Consider the following 21,849-nt stretch of genomic DNA (forward strand, 5'->3'; position numbering starts at 1 on the left):
ATATCTAAATAAATCAATAATAGCTGGCAGATTCAGGAAAATCGTGGGGAGCGGGGGGGAGGGAAAGACTGTGTGTGTTTGTGTGAAGGATTCTGGGTGGCAGTGCTCCGCCCCCCTCGCCCCCTCCTCTGCATTCACTCACTCACTGTGTTGCCTGACTTCCATTCTGTGAATGAATAACCTGTGATGGCCTCTTAGCCACTTTCTGTGAAGTCACATTGCATCTCTCTTTCATTTCGTTCTAGCCTCCAATCTCCTGCCTGCACTGAGCATACTCTGCTGTGCTTCAGGTAATCTGCAGGGTGAAGCATTTATCTCCAACCTCTAACTGGAAATTGGGGGGGGGGGGAATTGGCCCCCAAACCAAAGTCTTACGACAACAGCTGCAAACCTGACAACTCTAACCAATTTGCTTGAAGGACCGCCTTCACCCATATCAACCCACATCAGCATGCCTGCTTTTTAAGATAACAACAGAAGCCCTTCTCATATACCCAGGTTTGAGGCAGTTAAGTGGGCAAGTACATGAAACAGAGACTTTTCTTCAGTGGTGTCACAATACTGCAATGTGTTACGATTGGGGGTCCTTCAGGCTCCATCACTGCAAGCTTTTAGGAAGGCCCTGAAGACTTACTGACACTTTTCAAACGAGACACTAAGCCATGCTGGTAAACCAATGTGGGCTAACCATGAAGGCTTAGTGTGTCATGTGTAAGGTGTTTTCCCTAACCATGGTTGCTACATAACCACATTGGTACATAACAGCAGGTGCCACAGCTTCATCATGGCTGTGGCACCTATGGATTATGTACCCAGGAACAGAGGGCATACATGTACTTGCCCCTGCCATCACCCACTCCTCTGCGCGATCGCCGGCTTTCTGGCACAATTGGCTGCTGCCGCCACCATTGGAAATGTTCCATTGACCCTGGAGGGGTCCCCGTGAATTTTGCAGGCAGCTGCAGGGCACCTGCAGAACTGACAGGGACCCCTCCAGGTTCAATGGAACATTTCCGATTGTGGCAGCAGCAGGCGATCATGCCAAGAAACCAGCAATCACACGGAGGAGCGGGCAATGGCAGGGGTGAGTACACATATGTCCTCTGTTCCTGGGCCCCAGTAAGTATAGCCCTCCCAGGCAATGCATGCTGGGAGTTGTAGGCTGTATGGGGGCCTAGGGCTCTGTGTTAAAATGGCAGATCTGTCATAAAATGTCATTAAATGAATTCATTTCCAACTCAAGCCTGGGGAGAGAGGGTTACCCATCACTAAAGACAAAAAAGAATGCAATCAGGGAGACATCAGGCAGCACAACATTTCTTACACAGCATTTCTGAGCTGAGTCTGAGCTCCTACAAATAGAAAGAGGATGAATATGCAAAAGGCAAAATAACAGACAAAATAATAAATATTAAAATTAAAATCTTGCTGTGTGAAAGTCAATTAAGATTGCAATCCTATGCATGTCTACTCAGAACTAAGTCCTACTGAGATCAATTGGTGTTTACTCCTGGATATTTATGCATAGGATTGCAGCCCAAATAGCATTTTAATACGTTTTCTACAGCAATTAAGTTTAACTGAACTTCTTTTTCCTTTTCATTTTATTTGTAATGTTTGAGGATAACAGTGAAATTGACTGTAAATTCACAGTTTGGCATTTATTTGGATGTAAACTGTTTTCCCCATCATTGTACACATTAGAATGTAGTATTAAGGTGTGATTCATCTTCATAACAATTTCTCAGATACAGGCTGTTTATGTGAACAGTAAAGAAAGATATCACAACTTAATTCTGCAGAGCAATTTCCTGCCACATCTAATGTGCATTTCCCATTTCTAAGAAATGGGCAATTCTAGGATGAGATAGATTTTCACAACTCTTTCAGATTGATTTTCTTGAATTAAAACACTCCTCAGTTTATCCCCCCCTTTTCCTATTTTGATTTCTTTCTTAAAGCTAATAAGTATCTCAGAAGTTAACATGACTGAATATTGGCTCCTTTTATTTCAATTAAGCTAAAGAGTAATAAGAGGGTTATAAAGTAAATCTTAAGGTTTCGATGAATCCTTCACAACATACTGATTTTAGCCAAGCCACATATTTACACACACCCACCCAAAAAAAGGGGGGAAATCAGAGATAATGGCTATACACATTCCCACATTTTTCTAAATATTCTACCCTCATCACTGCTCACCTGTCCTAAGAAAGTTTCATAATCACAAAATCTAATCCAGAATTACAGCTTTTGGTAGAGGTAGTAGAATCATTTTGTGACCAATAACTTTTGGTGGCTTCTGAGTCCATTCCAGAAAGACAGGGAAATGTCCAGTGCAGGGAGGCAGGCAATCATAAGACAGTATCCAATTGTGTCATTTTGTTAGCGCAAATGACATTGCGTTAGCGGAAACTGGGTTCTGAATTATGTGGAAAATGAGAATCCAACTATAATCATGTTTGCACAAGTGCAGATGTGCAAGTAGTTGTGCATTATGATTGTTCAACTGGTCATGCAACTAGTTGCGCAAGCATTATGTGTGACAGGTTGCGCAATGGAAAGATTTGTTGGGGCTTCAGTAGTTCTATTTGAGTTTGTGTTATGACACAATTGGATATTGCCTATAGAGGTGGAGGAGGCCTTGGAGGCCATCTAGTCAAATTCCTTGCCCAATGCAGGAAATCCAGAGCTCAAGCATCACCAGCAGTTGACTGTTCAGCCTTACTGGAAGATCTCCAATGATGGAGGGAAGGAGAGCAGACCATGCTTCTGTATTTAGTTTCATTGTCAAGACTTTCTTGTCTCCATCTCCCTGCCTTTAAAGTCTTGAGCTGGTGTGGTAGAGATCTAGAGCAGCTTCTTAGACATGCTGAAAAGGACTGCTCTAATGAGGGCTAAAAACCTACCACTAGATCACTGGATTGAATGCCTTTTGGAACATAAGGGCAGGTACTGTACTCACCACCCTGCTGTGCTATACCCCTTTCCTTATCCTGATGCCCCCCTGATCTCATGAGGGAGACAAGGTTTTGTTCTGACACCCTGCTTCCTGGGATGAGAATTTTCCTCCACATTCAGGAAGAGAATTTCTGCAGCCCTGATCCAGAAAGAAGTTAAAAGCTTCCCATGTTAGACCATAGAACTATCAGGATGAGGGTGGTAAATATAGCACTCCAGGCTCTATTAGGCCTTCCTTATCCTTATGTCAATCCTACTCATTAAGAGAGAGTTGGGTTTCTTTTAATCTATTCCTTGCTGGATTGGAGACCTCTATTCTTGGGATACAGAGCATATTCTACATCCTACGAGGACAGGTCTATGATGCAAGAAGAGGCTAGTTAAAACCCAGCCCTCTCATCAAGGAATAATTGCAGATGCTATTCAAACTTCTGTGGTCCACTGTATTTTACTGGAATTATATCATTCCACTCTTTAACAAAACTCTACAGAGCAGGATTGCATTGCTCTGTCCTTTTGTACTTATCCCTTTTATCCTACTCTCCCAATGGGTACAATCCATCCATACCAGAGAAGATTTCTATGAATTCATTCATGTGAGCTTACCTATGCAATCCTGTTCAGAATTAAGTCCTACTGAGGCAAATGGGTTTTACTCCTAAATACATGGGTGTAAGACTAATTCCTAAATTTATAAAATTACTCATGCAGCTTGCTGACCAGTGATGCTTATGTGGCACAATTTAAATGTGGCAGAAAGGAGTAAGCAGTCATAGTTTAGCCTACTTTTCTCCTCCTTGTCTTGTTGGTCCCACAGAATATTTCCTTTCATTTTATAAACAACATATTTGAATTTTCCTATATATCTACATATCCATACAAGTAGAAACTAACACATCATGGAGTGTCATTGGCTGTACTAGAATCATTACCATTAGTATGGAACTTGTTTGTTTTACTTATAGGGAGTTCCCCCTCATTTTTAAATAATAATAATAATAATAATAATAATAATAATAATAATAATAATAATTTTAATGTTATTTTTCCCTTCATCAATGCAGTCTGAAGTGGTAGAGTCCATACCACCACCTTATTCTGCATCACGTATAGTGCCAACTTTAGGGCAGAACTTCTGTAGAATCTTTTGAGGGTGGGTATTTGTTTTGATTTAATATGGTCAAACTGATTTGTGAGCTTACAATGTCTCAGAATTAAAATGGTGGTAGAAAAGAGTAAGAGGTCACATTTTGGTGTAGTTCTGCTCCTTCCTGCCTGATCGGTGTCACAGAGTAGTGACAAAAGACTGCACCCAAATTAATAATTTAACACCATCACCCATAAAACATGAGGCCCATAAATCTACAAACCTGAAAATGCTTAATGGAATTGCACAAGAAAACCTCCAATGATTATGATAATGTAGCTTAACTGATGATAACTAATTCTGTAGTGGCATAATGAATTATAATTCTTCATCTAAAGTTCCAGGACCTTCTTAGCCAGCTGCAATTCCAAATGTGCTTTCAAAAAGTATTAACATATGAATACCTGTGCCAAAATATAGATCTACATTCAAATGTGCATCCTGTTGGAAGAAGTATAGTAATGAGACCACCAGGACTCTGATGTGCATCCAAACGACCATCCAATTTATGCCAGCACTTCTTGATCTAACTAGAGATCAGCATGTAGAAGCCTGCTAATATGTATGGTGGATCTCCCTTGACTGAGATTCATGTCCCTTTAGCAGATTAAGAACATATGAATGGGTTCACATGATAGGACAACGCATCATAAGTAGATAGCTTAGATTGATTCTGTTGTCCAAACCCAGAGTGCTTTCCACAGGGTGGCTTATTTTCTGGAAACAAGCTACATAAAAATGCTTGGCTTGTTTTATGGTTATTTTGGCCCACAATAGGTTGTAATGTTGTCTGAACCCAGGAGAGCAATTTGTCATGGGCTGGGGTGATTGGCTACAGAGCTGCTCAGCAAAAGGGGCAAAAAAGCCATGGTGCTTACTTTTTGCGATCTGGCCAGTGACTGCCGTTCCAAAGTACCAAAACGGCATTTTGGCCTATGCAACCTTGTCTTGTCAGTTTCCTTGTACATTACCTTCACCTCTTTGCTGCTCTGTTTGACAGCTGAAACAGACAAGGAAATTGCCCAGGCAAGACTACACATATCCTCGATAGTTGGAAGTGTGCACTTGCGAAAGGCCATCACCAATAATAACATGACCCCAATTGCATATTTTTGATAAGGCTGTGCATTGCTTCGGTTCTGGATCTGAATCCCAAACCAAATCAGGCCAGTTCAGACTGCTTCAGTCCAAATCTGGATCGGGCCCAGATCGGGCCAAAGAGGTCCGGAATTACCTGACCTGACTGCTTGTGCCCAGAGCAGCCCATCCTGCATGAGAGCCACTATTGCTCTCTATTGTTGTAGATCTACTGTTGTTAACTCCTGCAGCCATAAAGGGCCATTTCTGGAAATGCATCATGTCGTACAACTCTATCGTGTTTCCCTTACTTGTGTTTCTTCCAAGCTAAACAATCCCAAGTGTTGTAATCTTCTGTCATAGGGCACTTGCTCCAGCTCCTTGATCATTTTAGTTGCCCTTTTAGTCTGTATGTTTAACCACACTAAGTCCTGGGAATCAGAGGAAATGTATATTTTAAAAAGAAACTGTGCTGTATTCAGCACCTCACCTAAGTACTGCAGCCGTATGGGAATCATTAGGATTCAGCTATGCCTTATTTTTGCATTCCCAAAGGAATACACAATGAAAAGCAGGCAATCAGGACTACTGATGCTTGAAGTTGGCATGTTACATGTTCCCTGCTGTTTCCTATTACCAGGACACTTTTGATGTAAGACTCATTATAGGCATCTTGCATGTTCAGTGTGGGGCATATAGCTAGACACACCATCAGCAAAGTGATTGTGGCATATCTAGGAGACCCTGGCAAATCCCTCCCCCCTAGAGATCACTGTATCAGTCACACAGCTGATCCACTGAGTCCACGTTTCCCTAAATAACCTATTACTACCACCTATTGATTTACAGAGTGCAGTAGGATTGCCCTTTATATACTTGGCTATGGAATTCAAAACCAGTACATGTGAGGTATGTTAACCTTCGAATCTACCCAAACCAGGAGCCAGACTACATATTACTCTGGGTTAGCTTTTTTCTTTACTTTCTTACAAGCGTGTGCAGCCTGATTCAGATTGGGACCACTGTAAACCAGGAGAGGAGAAATAAATCCCTCCCCATGCGCGCACACACACACACACACACACACACACACACACACACACACAGAGTGTATTTCCTGAAATCCATACCGATACACTGGGCTGGTTTTTTAAAACAAAATAACCATTGCTTTAGATGAAGACTTCCCCTCCCTCTTTTGTGCCCCCCCCCTTCAACATGCACATGAGGAAGATTTCAGGAGGCAAATAGAGGAGAAAGTTTATCCTTCCCCTCCTGGTGCACAGTGGATCCAATTCAAATCAGGGTCATGCACACTTACAAAACCCTATCCCTCAGCTATATCCCTCACAATTAGCATAACTTGTAGTTTGACTCCAGAACACAGTTAGTTGAAACAGAAGACATATATTTGTTTATGTAACATAACATATAGAACAAGTAGCCATTTGATGAAGAATAATAAAGATTCTGTTTTTCTTTAACATATGGCTACTCTTTCTAACTGAATCCCTTCTTTAACATTTATGTCTTACCACTGAATATTAACTTATCATTTTTCTCTCTTTCTGATCCCACTCACTTCACTGTCTTCTTGCTAACCATGCAACATGACTTATGGAAGTAATGGCATTCTCTGGAAGTTGCATGACATGGTGTGTCTGTTTGCCAGTACATGGCAAGACAAACTTGGAATACTGGTAATGTGAAATGATTTACAGTAGTTGTCAAATGCCAGATTAAGAATTGGTAAACACGGTGCAGCTAGGTAATTTGAAACCCTGGACCTAATGGTCTTATGGAGGGGGTCTTTAGAAGGCCATGTGTAATACTTCACTAGGAAAGCACAGAACAAATATTCCTCTTCTCTCCCCCAACCCAACCATTTCATGCTTTATAACTGCTTCTACATTGCTGATCTGTTAGACAAACAAAACAAAAACATATCTTTGCCAACCCTATTTTTTTTAAAAAACAAACTCTGAAAACATGCAGTTTCTCAACTCTAAGGTACAGCCTGAGCTGTACCCATGTGGGTAAGGCATGGGTAGCTCATCTGGGATTAGCTCAGAAATAACCCGATCTGTTAAACAAAATACATAAAATAAAAACCGTAAAAAATGGGTTGGCTGATTTACAAATATGAATTCAAAACAGTTATTTGCAAAGCCTTTGAGAGCCAGAGAATGTAGAAGTCTGGAAGTCACCATGTTCTTTGTCACAGTGTGGCCAGGGGAGAAGTCCAAAGATTACAGGTTGCCTCTTGAAGCCTAAGTCTGGAGTGTTTGTAGCTGGAGCAAAAGAAGTCCACCCCACCAAGTACCTTTAGGGCAACAGGGTCCATGAGTTTTATAGGATTTGCCCTTCATCTTGATGTTTTGCTCATACATTCATTCTGTCTCTCTGGCCTTAGCTAGACCTAAGGTTTATCCCGGGATCATCCCGGGGTCATCCCTGCCTGCTCCCGGGATCCCCTGTATGTCATTTACATGAACAGGGATGACCCCAGGACGATCCCGGGATAAACCTTCAGTCTAGCTAAGGCCTCTGTCTCTCTCTATAAGCCTCATTCTAATATAAGTTGATCCACTATATTTAAAAGTGGAAGATGGTGTGGGCTTCCCTATTACCAGGAGTTTATACAGGTGCAGCTATCAAGCTCCCCATGGTGTCTAGCTGCCATTATTTATTTATTTGTTTTAATCATTTATACCTTGCCTGAAAGTCTTCCAGAGCAGCTTCTGGATCAATAAATGCAAGACATTTTCTGCTTCCCAGCTTAGAGTATAAAAGATACGGCACAAAAGGAAAAAGTGATGGGGTGGGAAAAAGAAAGCAAGAACAATAAACCACTACTTCTAACATTATGGGGTTCTTCTAGTGACCAGTTGTGATGCAACTGTGATGCTGTTGGAAGCTAAAGTAGTACCACAGCAAAAGACGCAGCAGAGCTCTGGCTGCCATCTTCTTTTCCAGAGTTTAAATGAAAATATTTAAAGATGAAAAATGGGAATACAGATAAGAACACACACACACCACAAGTGCAAAAACTGTAAGTTTTGTCCCCAAAACATTTTGTGGGGTGGTTTCAGGGGCTATCTCCATCTACTCTGTCTCTAAACCTAGAAGTCCTAGGGTTTCAATGAAGAAATAGCACTCTGTACATAGTCCCTGACAGTGGCTGTGTCAGAGAAAACACAGGGAAAGCCACAATTCAGAATGTGTTAACTGTTAACTTATATTTTTCAAAAGACCCACAGTTTGAGAAATGCTGCTCTAAACCGAAAGGCCTGTCATTTTCCTCTGGGGCCTTAGCTAGACCTAAGGTTTATCCCGGGGTCATCCCTGCCTGCTCCCGGGATATCCTGTGTGTCATTTACATGAACAGGGATGACCCTGGGATGATCCCAGGATAAACCTTCGGTCTAGCTAAGGCCCCAGAGTCCCTCCAGCTGAAGAAGTACAGGCAGAATAACCACAGGTACAGCATCCATCCTCAAATGTTAAGTAAAGTTGCACCCATTGAATTTCTGCCTGTCATGCACCTACTAAGGACTGGGCCCTCTGCCCCTTACAAGGAAGCAGCAGCCCACCCCCTTTATGAGATACAAGGGCCTAATCTACAACTGCAGCCCTTTGGGGAGTGGTGAGGAATAATCATGGAGTTTTCTGAGCCCGCAATCGTCCCTCATGGGCCACATATCAGCGAGTTGTCCCGAGATTAAAGGAGAGCCGTTCCAGGATGAGGTGATGGTTTTTTGGTGTGTGTGTGTGTGTTGGTTTTGGTTTTGACTACTCCTAACGTTTGTGCAAGAGCAGAGTTGCAACAGTGCGTGAAGTGGTGATTTAAAAAATAAACAACAACAACAACCCCACTCGGCACTGGAAGACACCGAGACCCATCCAAAACATGGAAAAAATGTTCTCCCTCTCACCCCCAATACCCATGGGCTCCCCCACACACAGCTGCTTGCCTCTTCGATGAGACCCGCTACTTGTGAGGAACAGTGATGATCTTGGGAGGGGAGCACACCACCCATGGACCTTGGGATTGTCCCGAGACAGGGGGGAAAGTAGTGACAAATCCAGTCACCGATATCCCGGGACAACAGAGTGGTCATCCCCACATCACTCTGGGATCAGCTGTACATCATGTGGCCCCGTCAGGATGACCTCAATAATACCCTGGGATAAATGGCAGCTGTAGATTAGGCCAAGGTTGGAGGACTGACGAAAACCAAAGAACAGCACTGAGGTCTAACAGTTTTGATGTTTGTTTGTTTTTTAAAATGCTATGAAGAGACCCAAACTAGTAAGAAAATGTGCTATCTGTTTTGTTATTTTTAAAAATCAAAGTGTGTCTAGGGAGGGAGGGTGATAGGGAACTTTTATGGGTGCCAAGAAAGGTGTCCAGGAGCTTACTAGTGTCCATGGGCACCATGTTGCCTAGTCCTGCTCTAATCCTATTCTGTGTAGGAAAGGACACCCAAAATAGAGTAGAGATCATCTCGATCTCCTGTAATATAACAGTGCATCAACAGGCTAAGGTGTTGGACTGGGAGTTGGGAGATCTGGGTTCTAGTCCCCACTCAGCCATGGAAACCCACTGGGTGACTTTGGGCCAGTCACAGACTCTCACAACCTACCTCACAGGGTTGTTGTTGTGAGGATAACATGGAGGGGAGGAGGATTACGTAGGCTTCCTTGGGTTCCTTGGAGGAAAAAAGGTGGCATATAAGTGCAATAATAAATAAATATTCTTAGCGGCTTCATGTAGGAGAGCTTTTGAAAAGTGGAACTTTGCATTCCATTTTAAGACTCACTCTACCATGTTTCATGCAAATGTGAACTCATAGGGGAGTCAAACAGAAATTAAGCATTCTAGGGCTTTGATAATTGTTGATATCACAAAAGCAGGAACTTCATTCTGCTCTAGTAAGGAGCATTTTGGCTAGAACTCTGAATTTAATGAACATAATTAAGGGTGGATTAGCACAATTATTATCAGAACAGTTGCGAGCATGAATTGCATTTATGCAAGCAGGTTTCAAAGGAGAGACAAGGTGCTTTCAGGGGAAACTGAAATGGCTTCACCCATCTTAAAAAGGGACAAATATAAAAGTAGAAGTAGACAAGGGACAAATTGATCTAAAAGAAGTATATTTTGGCAACCAGATTCTCCCCCCCTTCTATGGCAAGATCGTATGTTTTTCAATGGCTTCCAAAAATATTAGAGTACGCGGCCCACCATAAATTCTACGGATGAGTAGCCATGTTCATCTATTGTAGTAAAAATAACAAAATGCTCCATAGCACTTCAAGACCAAGCATGGATTCAAAAGAACTGAATGGGATTACACAAGGGTCTTCCTCTAGTGTTATGAGTTTTTGGTTCTGCATATCACAAGCTCCTCCCAGTTCGCTTTGTGGTTGGGAGGATGCTATTTGAGGAATGGAAAAAACACAACTAAAGCCCCCTTAAGTCCAGGGAAATAATTTCATGGTTCTTTAGATCTTGGCCTAACCATTTATTGTGGCTTGGGATGGACAGATCTATCAATCTTGGTCTCATCAAGACTGTAGGTTTCTTGAACTCAAGCTTATTCTGCCCTATTTCTATATAAGATTGCAATTAAAACAGTAATAATCCTTACTGTAATTTATACCTCTTTAGTTCGCATTTTTCAAAATGTACGCAGTAATGCATCCATTTTGTGCACATTTTTAAATGTACAGATTTTCCCAAGTACTTTGCATAGCTGAAGTGCTGTTTACTGCCCATTTTTTAAATACAGATATAGACATAAAAGGCACATTTTTGTGCACATTTGTTCCTGAGATAAGCTTGTAAAAATGTCAATTTTGGAATAAAAAATTGGGTAAATAAGGTTAAAAACAAAACCTCAAGGGAATCTCTCACCCATCCCTAGTTGTGGCATAAGACTTGGAATACACGATACACGAAGTGTTACCTTCAGTTGGCAGTTTATTGTTTATTTATTTATACTATTTATATAATGTTCCCCATCCAAGGATTTCCGAATGGTGAACAAGCAAAAGAAAATAAGAAAAACATAAGAAAAACACACTGAAATGCATTTTTAAAAGAAACAAAGTGCAAATAAAAGCACAGCTAGTCATTCTTGGAAAGCTTCCTGGAACAACAATGTTTTCAGGAGGCACCAGAAGGAATACAACGATGGCACCAGCCTGATCTCCAAAGGCAGAGAATTACATAGGAAGGGGGCCACCACATTAAAGGCTCTTCTCCTCGTGGACTCCAGTCAAACCTTTGGTTTGTGTGGAACCATCAGGAGCATGCCCTTAGATGACTTCAGTAACCAAACAAGTTGATAGGGGAGAAGGCGCTCTCTCAGGTATCCTAGTCCCAAGTTATTTAGGACTTTGTATACTAGTACTAGAACCTTAAACCTGGCAAGGTAGCAAATAGCCAGTGCAGTTCCCTTAGCAAAGGATTTGCATGCTGGAAAGGGAAAGCTCCCGACAACAGCCGAGCTGCTGCATTCTACACTAGCTCCAGCTTCTGGAGTAGTTTTAAGGGCAGCCCCAGATAGAGCGCATTGCAGTAGTCCAGCCTTGAGGTTACTAATGCCTTTACCACCATGGCCAAGCTATCCCTGTCCAGGAGAGACTATAGCTGGTAAACCACGCAAAGCTGATGAAAGGCATACCGAGTCGCCGCAGCCATTTGGGCCTCCAGTGACAGAGATGGATCTAACAGTACCCCCAAACTACCAACCTGATCTTTCAGAGGAAGTGCAACCCCATCCAGAACAGGCAATGAGAAGACTCACTCACCCACAGGACTTCCATCTTGCCAAGATTCAGGTATAAGAATCAGGTTCTCCATATATACAAATGACACCTGCTGAAATTCCCTTTTCTATGCAACTGTTAAAGATACAGGAGCCCTGTCCTCCTTTCCATATGGTCAGCCTAAGTTAGAGCCACTAACTGTGCTGCAGACAGTCCCACTGGGGTTAGTGAGTGAGCAGGGTTTAGCAAAACACATCATACAGGACACCTTAAACCTGGCTGCTTAACCAAAAGCCTTAACCAGCACAGTTTAAGGTGTCTTCTGAACAGGCCCTATATGTTTACTCAAAAGTAAGCAGGCCAAGACTCTGCAAGTCAAAGCTCAGAAGCAGGACAGAATCCTCTCCTGGCCTTGGCTTGTCTGCATCACAGAAACTGATCGGAGATAATTGCTTTCCCTTGCTAAGCACTGAGAAATGGAGCCTTTTTCAATGCTAAACAGAGAAAACAACTAATCTCTGATCAGCTGCTGATTGGCGATAAGAGCTTTCCCCTCCAAAGCTGAGGTGGTGGGGCCAGAAAAGAAGCTGCTGAGCCAGATGGTGAACCATTGCAGCCTGATAAGGCTTCACATCCTTTCCCTATTGCCTGACCCGATTGAGACATCTTCCCTCTTTTTCATCTTAGGGCCTTGCTAGACTAGCCGGATAAGCCGGCAGGGAGGCAGGGCGATGGCGCGCTAACTTTAGCACGCGCTGCGCCTCCTCCTACACGCATGACGTGCAGGGTCTCTGGAAGCCCTGCAGTATCAGCCATTTTTTTTTTAGTGTTAAAGGGGCCACGTGCGCCCCGAAGACTCTGGACAAGGTAAGTGGTTTTTTTTTAATTAAGCCCCCCACCCTCTCCTGATCCCCCCCTGCCCCCTGCCCACTCTTTCCCCGCCCTCCCTCCCCGTCCCCAATGTCTGCGCCGCCCTCCGCCGTCCCCCCATCCCCGATGTCTGCGCTGCCCTCCGCCATACCCCCGTCCCCGATGTCTGCGCCACCCTCCGCCATCCCCCCCGTCCCCGATGTCTGCACCGCCCTCCGCCATCCCCCCGTCCCCAATGTCTGCGCTACCCTCCGCCATCCCCCCGTCCCCAATGTCTGTGCTGCCTTCCACCATCCCCCTCTCCTGCCGGTCTGGCCTTCCCCCCTATCTCCCCCCCCGGATCCCCCCCGGCCCGATGGGCACAGCGCTCGTATGAGCGCTGTGCCCAGTCCGTGGCTTTTCCCGGCTACTCGTAAGTGAGTAGCCGCAAAAAGCCACGGACCCTGCTAGACTTTCCGCAGTCCCGGCCTCAGGCTGGGACTGCGGAAAAACCACCCTATAAGCGATTTCGCTTATGGAGGTTCAAATGAGGTCTCAGCACGGCCTGACCCCGGATTCCCCTGTGCGTCATCTGGACGCACAGCAGGGAAACCGGGCCTCACAGCGCGCTAAGACCTCGTCTAGCAAGGCCCTTAATGAAGTCAATGTGAGGTTTTTACTTATGCTCAGTGGTCCTGTCACTTAATCAGATCTGTTTGGGTATCGCACTGTGATGTCATCACATTCACTGTACGATGCCTAATTAGCTGGGCTAATGCAGTCAAGAAGAAAATAAGACTATATAAATGGCACTTAAACTGATGTATACAGAGGCTGCAATACATGCAAAAATGCTAAAGAATGTGAAAGATTTTTTTGGGGGGGGGCAACATTTTTTTTTGCAACATTTTGAAACTACTTTTTATAGATTTTCAAAATTTGGTACAGCACTAGTTTAAAGCTTTTAAGGAAACTTGACCTACCTTTTGGCTTCAAAATCTGATTAAGTCAGATTGTTCAAAATCTAGTCAGTCAACCTGGCCCCCACTGCTGCTCTCTCACTGAGCTTGATATTTTCCATTCCTCTTCCCTCACTGAACCCAATAGCGTTGTGACAAAATAAACAAGGCAGCTAAACTACAGGGCTCCACTATTTAAAACTCATGTAATTTGAAAATTAGCCAAAAAGCAGTGGGTGACATAACAAAATGAGGATGTGGGGTGAGGGAAACCACATAGGTACACATGAGCCAATCATTTATTTGAAAATGTTCCCTCCCAGCTCTACAATAAAGCAGCAGAAGCTTGTTTGGTCAGGTTTAAGGATGAGAGAGATGGGCAGAAGGAGAACCACAAGGAAAAGGTGAAACAAAATTGCTGAATCCAGACTTAAACGCCAAGAAACCACACACACACACCCATATTATCGGGAATTGATTGACCATGTAGGGTGACTGGCTCCTCCCTAGCCTAATCAGATCCCCCAAGGGGTGAATTACTCTTTGCATCAAATATAAGAAACCTGTACCTGAGTCCCACCAACCAAGCTGCAAATAAGCAGTAGTTGCCAGACACTCCTATTAATTTATTTTAGTTTCAGTAAATACATGTAATAGTAGAATATACTTGTCATTGTTTACTTTAATATTATATCAGAAATAATCAACAGGGAAGAAAAATAATTAGGCACAAGCATTATCTGACTCTTGTTAAGTGTGCTTTGAGTTTCACATGTTTGTATACAACCAAAATATTTGAAATGCCACGCCCTTTGAAATGCCATACTTAAATACATCACTACACTAGATTGTAAGTGTTTTAATTCTGTTCCAATGTTATACTTATCTCTTTCAAGAAAGAGAAAGCCACCATCCATATGTATAAGGAAATTATATAGCTAAGTATATCATGCCTATATTCCACTTAAAATCTGGTCTATAAAGCTAAATTCCATTTTTTTTATGCAGCATTATTCAAAATATTTTAACTATAGGCCATCATTGCTTGATACCTTTTTCATTTATTTTATTGTCCATTCCATATTCTCTCACCACAATTTCAGTGTTTTATTTGACTTTGAATTTGTGTGTACTGATGTGTTTATTTACCTGTTTCAACTTTACAAATGGCCATTCCACTCGGTTTCATATTATAATGATAACTTTGTTTTTGAAAAATCTCATCAAGGAATTCTCTCCCCTTCCTTGCCCTCTCCCCATCACACAGGGCAGGTCTAAGCACAATCTCCTAAGACAGCAGTTGTCACATATGAGTATCAAGCTTCCCTTCCCCATACATGGAAGCATATCTTTGTCTCTGGGGAGATGGGGTCAGAGGGTCAAGGATATGGATGGGCAGAAAGGGCATCAGCCGGCTCTTGTACAGCCTAAAGTTATGAAATAATATAGGAAATGTGGGATTTGGGGAAGGGACCTTGGCGTATGTTTGTGGAACAAGAGATAAAGTGGAAGGATGCAGATGACTGGAAGAGGCTTGAGCTGGCTCCATCCCTGCAAATATTCATGATGTCAATATCCTGCTTAAAATAAAATACAGGGACTATGTTCTGAGAATGATTCACTTTATAGCCGGAGCTCAAATTGATTAATAATCTGCCTTTTAAATAATTAATTGGTTCATTTTAAGTATGTTAGAATATTTTGAAAATTTCAAAGCAGATATCTTAGAGTTCTTGAAGGAACTGTAAGATAAATTAAAATTTAATAAACCCAAACCTCCATGTATTATTAGAAGGGAAGGTCTATTTTCATTCAACAACCTCTTAACTCTAAATGCCACTAATTAAAAGTGGCCTCCATTGATCATATAACCAAACCTTCAGTTGATTCACCTATTAATTAAACTGACGAATACACAATTCTATTTATAGGCTAATGTCCAGCACTGAGTTGGAAACGCCCGATCCTGTTGAAATCAAAGGGCATAGGTTCTCCTAATTCTGCACTGTATTATAGCCATAATATATTTCCATTTGCCTGAAGATAAGGAATTCTAGTTGTCAAGACAGTAATCACTTTTAAAAGTCCCTCAGTTGTCCTATATTTTGATAAATCAGTTTAAGGGGTCCTGGTATTCCTAAATGATGATGTGATAGACTATCAATTTAATACTTTAGTTCATTTGCCTCTTATTACATAAGAACATGAGAACCTAAGAAGTGCCCTGATGCTGGATCAGACCAAGGGTCCACCTAGTCCAGCACTCTGTTCACACAGTGGCCAACCAGCCATCGGCCAGGGACCAACAAGCAGGACGTGGTGCAACAGCACACTTTCACCCATGTTCCCCAGAAACTGGTGCACACATCTATCATGAATACCACCATTTTGTAAGGATGCAATATTTTAATGAGAATGACTGTTCTATGGAAAATGGAAAGATACCTATAATACTCAATTTACCGAATCTGTCACTTAACAGCTATCAGAAAATCTATCTGCAACATTTTCAGGATAGTATGTAAAATTGGTTAACTATGATGTCTTCAATAAAAGTATTTATAAAAGTTGTGTGAAGTTTACTACACATTTAATTTCCTAGTTGGAAAAAAATACAAAAAAAGTCCTAAATCCACTTTACTTACGTTTCTATTCAATAGTGACATTCCAGACTGAACTTGCATAATATATTCATACAGACCCTATGTATTTAGTCAACTTTTAGTCCTATGATCACACTCATTCATTCTTAGAATTCATTCTGTAGGGACCACAACTTAAAGTAAGTCAGTGTGTGCTACTATAAGAATAAGGTAAATTATAGAACACTCATACTTTGTCGTTTCTAAGTTGAACATCCTATCAAGTGACAAAGCTGCATGCTGATAAAGGCTTCTAGTTACATTTCTGAAGTTGTATTGTTATGGATGGGAGGTGAGTTAAGACTATCTAAAATGGGAGTTAAGACTTTCTTAATTGGGAATTCAGTTAAGGGCCTCTAAAATTCTATTAAATACTATTATGCAAACACACACTACCCCCATACTAATGGGAATTCCGCTAAGCAGTTTTTCATGTAAATAATTTCTATGAAGAGCTGCTGCTATCATCAAGTCCTAGAGATCTGAAAAAGATACCTCAAACAATGCCCTTGAGCTACATATTATGGGAACATGTGCAAAGATAAACGAAAAATCATATGATCTCAGACGGAGTTAACTGTTCCCGAAAGATTATACATGATAAAGAACAAAAAATATTTACAAAAAAAGTGGGCATTAGAAAAGAAAATTTTGCCAAATATCTATTGATCTGTCTGTCTAGCTATCTGATCTATTGATTGATAGATAGAGATATATAATAGGTACTTTTTAACAACCTTGTTTCAGCAGGCTTTAACATTTTCAAGCAATGCTTGTTAATTAAAACACACACACACACGTAGATAAGAATCCTAAACCATCTTAATACACAAGGGGAAAAAATACTGCATGCAATGAAATGGATTCAATTTGACAAAAAAAAATTCCATTTTGTAATGCTGCTGTTATGCAAACATGCACTACCCTCAAATTTTCAATTTGCACTGATGTACTTCAATAATATTTAGAAGTGCTCCAGCATATGTTGCTCTCTTATCCAAATTCTTCTTAAATGTTCAGCATTTGCATAGCAAGAATATACTTTAGAATATGCTATAATTTTTACAACTAGCTTGTTGTTCCCACAACAGGAGAAAGATTGTTTATGCATGTTTGAACTATCCATCTGAAACAGATAAGGATGCTTCCTGCTGCCCCCACACCCCCTTTAATAGGAGGTACAGTCATGTTTGTAAAATCCCTTTGTTGGTCTTGGAGAGAAAAATGCTTTTCATTAAAGATACCTTGATAAGGAGCACTAAATCCACGATATCGGTGGTTGCTGTCTGTTACAAAATGAAGCCTTAGCCAGTTTTTGTTGCTGATAATTGGAGGTGGTATATTCATTCCAGATAACCTGAGTGAGAAAAATAAAAATAAAGCAGAAACATTTAATGGGGTCAGAAACTTCAATCAGTTGCTAATACCATCATGCCTTTCAAACAATTTTATACCATCCTTACTTGTAAACAGTAAAAAAAAATGTTTAGCACATATTCCTTTGTACTACTTGGAACAAATTCTTTTAGACAAGGACAACTCCCACTTGGGTGTGGAGAGAGACACGTGTTTCTCCCTCTCTCAGGATTGTACAGCATGCAATGTAGCTGAATGGTGATGGGAGATTTGAGACACACAAAAGAAAGTGCTTCTTCAAATAGTGCACAGTTACACTATATGGAATTCACTACCACAAGATAGTGAATGGCCACCAACTTAAATGTGGTGATGGCCACCAACTTAAATGGCTTGGAGGATAAGGCTTTGAATGGCTGCAAACCAATAGGGCTATATGCTACTTCAAAGATCCAAGACAGCATATCTTTGAATCCCAGTTGCTAGTGAACAATAGTGGCAAAGAGCTGTGCCATATATGCCCTGTTTTGGGCTGACCCAGGACTATCTGCTTGACCATAGTGGGAAACAGCATACTAGGCTAGATAGGCCTTAACAGCATGGTTGTTTCTTATTTTTTTGAGTCAAATATTGTGGCAGTGGAGGAGAGACATGGTATATCTGGAAGCAGGGCCCAGTGATTTTGGTGGGTTCCAGGGGAATGAAACTCTCTTCCAAATCACTTCAAGAAGGATGCAGCCAAGCTGGAGGGGGTTCAGAGGAGGGCAATGAGGATGTTCAGGAGTCTGGAAACAAAGCCCTATGAGGAGAGACTGAAAGAACTGGGCATGTTTAGCCTGGAGAAGAGAAGATTGAGGGGAGACACGATTGCACTCTTCAAATACTTGAAAGGTTGTCACACAGAGGAGGGCCAGGATGTCTTCTTGATCATCCCAGAGTGCAGGTCACAGAATAATAGGCTCAAGTTATAGGAAGTCTTTAGAGGCCATCTATAGTTCACAGTTAAGGGTTCTGCAACACATTGTCAAAGAACTAGAGCCCATCCTAAATGATGAACCCATTCCAAGAGACATAATAGGAGACACCCCAATGCTAGTTTAATAGGCAGCCACCTAACCCAAAGCGATTGTTGATTAAGGACAAAACCTCATCACTGGACTCAAAGCAAGGTAACAGACCTTGCAATAAACCCAAATGCCAGCTGTGCTCATTAATAAACATTAGTGATAATATAAGTGAACTCAACAGGGCTAGCCACCCTGTGCATCATCAAATGTTATGTATTTGATCTCCTGTATCAAGTGTCTAAAAAGCCACTTACATCAGCCAAACAGGACAAAGATTAAATGGGCACAAACTATATTTAGCATAAAACTTCCCTGGACATACCATCAAGAATTTCAGGCTGGCAGTTCTAAAGAAACTGAAACCAGGGGCTCGCTTAGAATGTGAGATTGCAGAATAAGAGATGGTAAAGAAGAAAATGATGGTGTTATTCAGGGTTTCAATAGGGACTATGGCTTCAATGCAAGTTATAAAGACTCTTATTGCACCTTGTGGTTTGTAACTGTTGCTTTAAGAGAATGAAATGTTTGCTGCAGATCTACCTGTTTAACTGTCTTTTTCAGACTCAAGGCTTCCAGTTCCAGTTACAGCATCTGGTGAAGTGGGTTGTAACTCACGAAGGCTCATCCTAAGTTAAACTAAACTAACTAAAAAAAAATTGTCTATATGTGTGGACGTTCAACTCTTGAATTTCTAAACAGAAGGGTAACATGGTAATACTATAATAATAAAAAAATCTAAGTGATAGATACACAAGGTACTGGATAAAGGAAAACCTAAGAAGGAAAGAAACCACAGTTGTCCATGGATACTACTGGAATAAAAGCTTACAACACTTTTCTGAAGTAGCTTTCCATTTAAGTTATTAAATGCTCAATAGACCAATTTAATATTCAAATAATATTTAACAATAATTTTGAAGTTGATGGTAGGGAATTCCTCATTTTATCCAGTTTGTCATTAATCAGTCAATTCAGATTTGTGAAAAGCCGAGGTACTGAGTTTACAACATGTGGGAGATGTCACCTTTCTTACAATGAATAAGAGCAATGTTCCGATATTGTGATTCTACCATTTCATCAGCAGCCTGGAACAGTTACCATTAAGTTCTGTTCAGCCAACTGTGGAACCTGACAGATGTGGGTGGTTCTGATTTATGAAGGAGCAGCTTTTGCCTTTTAAAAAGTAGCTACAGCCAGGACAAGGTTAAGGCTCATAAGCATCTTTTAGCTGTGGAAATAGCCCCTCTTGGTGGTCCATTTATTAGTTCCTAGGACCAGAACTTTTTTCTCTTCTTTTTAAAAAAGTGAATGGATTCTATCAAGGAATGTGAGAAATCATCTTAACCCACCCAGGAAATACATGGTAAGAGGATGCCCTGTTTTATTAACATCAAGAACATAAGAAGAGCCCAGCTGTGTCAGCCCGAAGGTCCATCCAATCCAGCATTCTGTTCACAGAGTGGTCAACACACTGTCAACCAGGAACCCACTAGCAGGACACGAGTGTAACAGGACTCTCCCACCCATGTTCCCCAGCCTTCTCAAGGAACTCCCTTTTAAAGCCATCACTACATCTTGTGGTAGTGAATTCCATAGTTCTACATCTTATGGTTGTGAATTCCATTATGAATTCCATTCCATCATCATAATATGGATTCTATATGGGATGATGGTTTAGTAGAACAGAGGGAAATGTGCAATAAATTACAGAAGATTGGTTATTACAGAATAAAGTAAAATGTATAAACAGTCTTTCCCAACCTGGTGTCCTCCATATGTGTTGGACTACAATCCCCACCATCCACAGCCACTACCATTGTTGGTCGTGGCTAGCTAGGAATGTCAGGAATTTGTAGTCCAACACATATGCTGGGCACCAAGTCAGAGAGGACTGGTATTGGATAACATAATATAAACAGAATGTGTTGCTTTTATCAAGAGGATTAACACTATGCCTTGTCTTCCTAACAAAACTCAGAATGTCATACAAGATGCATAGAAACAGCAGCAATTAAATAGATTCCATAACCAATTAACTAACAATTCAAATACTTAAAATAAAGCATATTAAAGAAGGAAGGAAGGAAAGAAGGAAGGAAGGAAGGAAGGAAGGAAGGAAGGAAGGAAGGAAAAAACACAGTTTAGGAATGGCATCCCACCTAAAGTGTAGCAGAAACAGCTGTACCAACTGCATAAAACAAACACATCTATATAGCCAAACTATTGAACAACAAATATTCAGGCAAACAAGACAAACTTTGCATGGCATTTAAAAGGTAGCAAAAAGCTAAGTAGGCAAAAGGGATAACTATAAGGCGGGATTTCCACAAGCAAGGTACAGCCACAGAGAAGGTCCTATTCTCCTAAACTCCTACAGTCAAGGCACATTAAAAGAGACCTCGGATGAAGATCTCAACGGGCAGGCAGAAAAGAAGGTAGTCCTAAGAACTTTTTTTAAAAGTCCTACTTGATCCTACTATCTATATCAATATTGTTCACTGCAAGGCCTGAAGACCACTGGTGCCTCCCAATCATCTCAAGTGCGGCTCTCCATCTCTCTGGTTCACTTAGGCCTAATCTACACCAACCAGTATATTGTACTATGAAAGTAGTATGAAAGCGGTCTATGGGCCTTGCTAGACCTGGCTGGATAAGCCGGCAGGGAGGCAGGGCGACGGCGCGCTAACTTTAGCAAGCCCCGCCCAGCCTCCTAGGCGGCCGACGCGCAGGGACTACGGAAGCCCTGTAGCGTTGGCCATTTTTTTTTAAAGAGGCCACGTGTGGCCTGAAGACTCCAGAGAAGGTAAGGTTTTTTTTACTTAAGCCCCCTCATCCGCCCTCCCTCCCCATCCCCGTCGTCGCCCTCCGCCCTCCCGTGTCGCCCTCCGCCCCCTCGCCCTCCCGTGTGTCGCCCTCTGCCCCCCCTCACCTCACCGTCGTGTGTGTCGCCCTCCGCCCCCCCTTGCCTCGCCCTCCTGTGTGTCGCCCTCCGCCCCCCCTCGCCATCGTGTGTC

At 41.9% G+C, this 21,849-nt stretch overlaps 1 protein-coding gene across 1 annotated transcript in view; it reads right to left on the reverse strand.

The window, feature by feature from the left end:
* The window catches only part of CSMD3 (CUB and Sushi multiple domains 3), a 787,235-nt gene that overhangs the window by 448,696 nt on the left and 316,690 nt on the right, over positions 1–21,849 (reverse strand). The window contains exon 6 of the mRNA XM_063131067.1: positions 17,657–17,769. Within this exon, the coding sequence (XP_062987137.1) occupies positions 17,657–17,769 (113 nt within the window). The remainder of the gene's footprint in view (positions 1–17,656; positions 17,770–21,849) is intronic.

This window comes from Elgaria multicarinata, chromosome 7, assembly GCF_023053635.1.
Source record: "Elgaria multicarinata webbii isolate HBS135686 ecotype San Diego chromosome 7, rElgMul1.1.pri, whole genome shotgun sequence".
Taxonomy (NCBI): domain Eukaryota; kingdom Metazoa; phylum Chordata; class Lepidosauria; order Squamata; family Anguidae; genus Elgaria; species Elgaria multicarinata.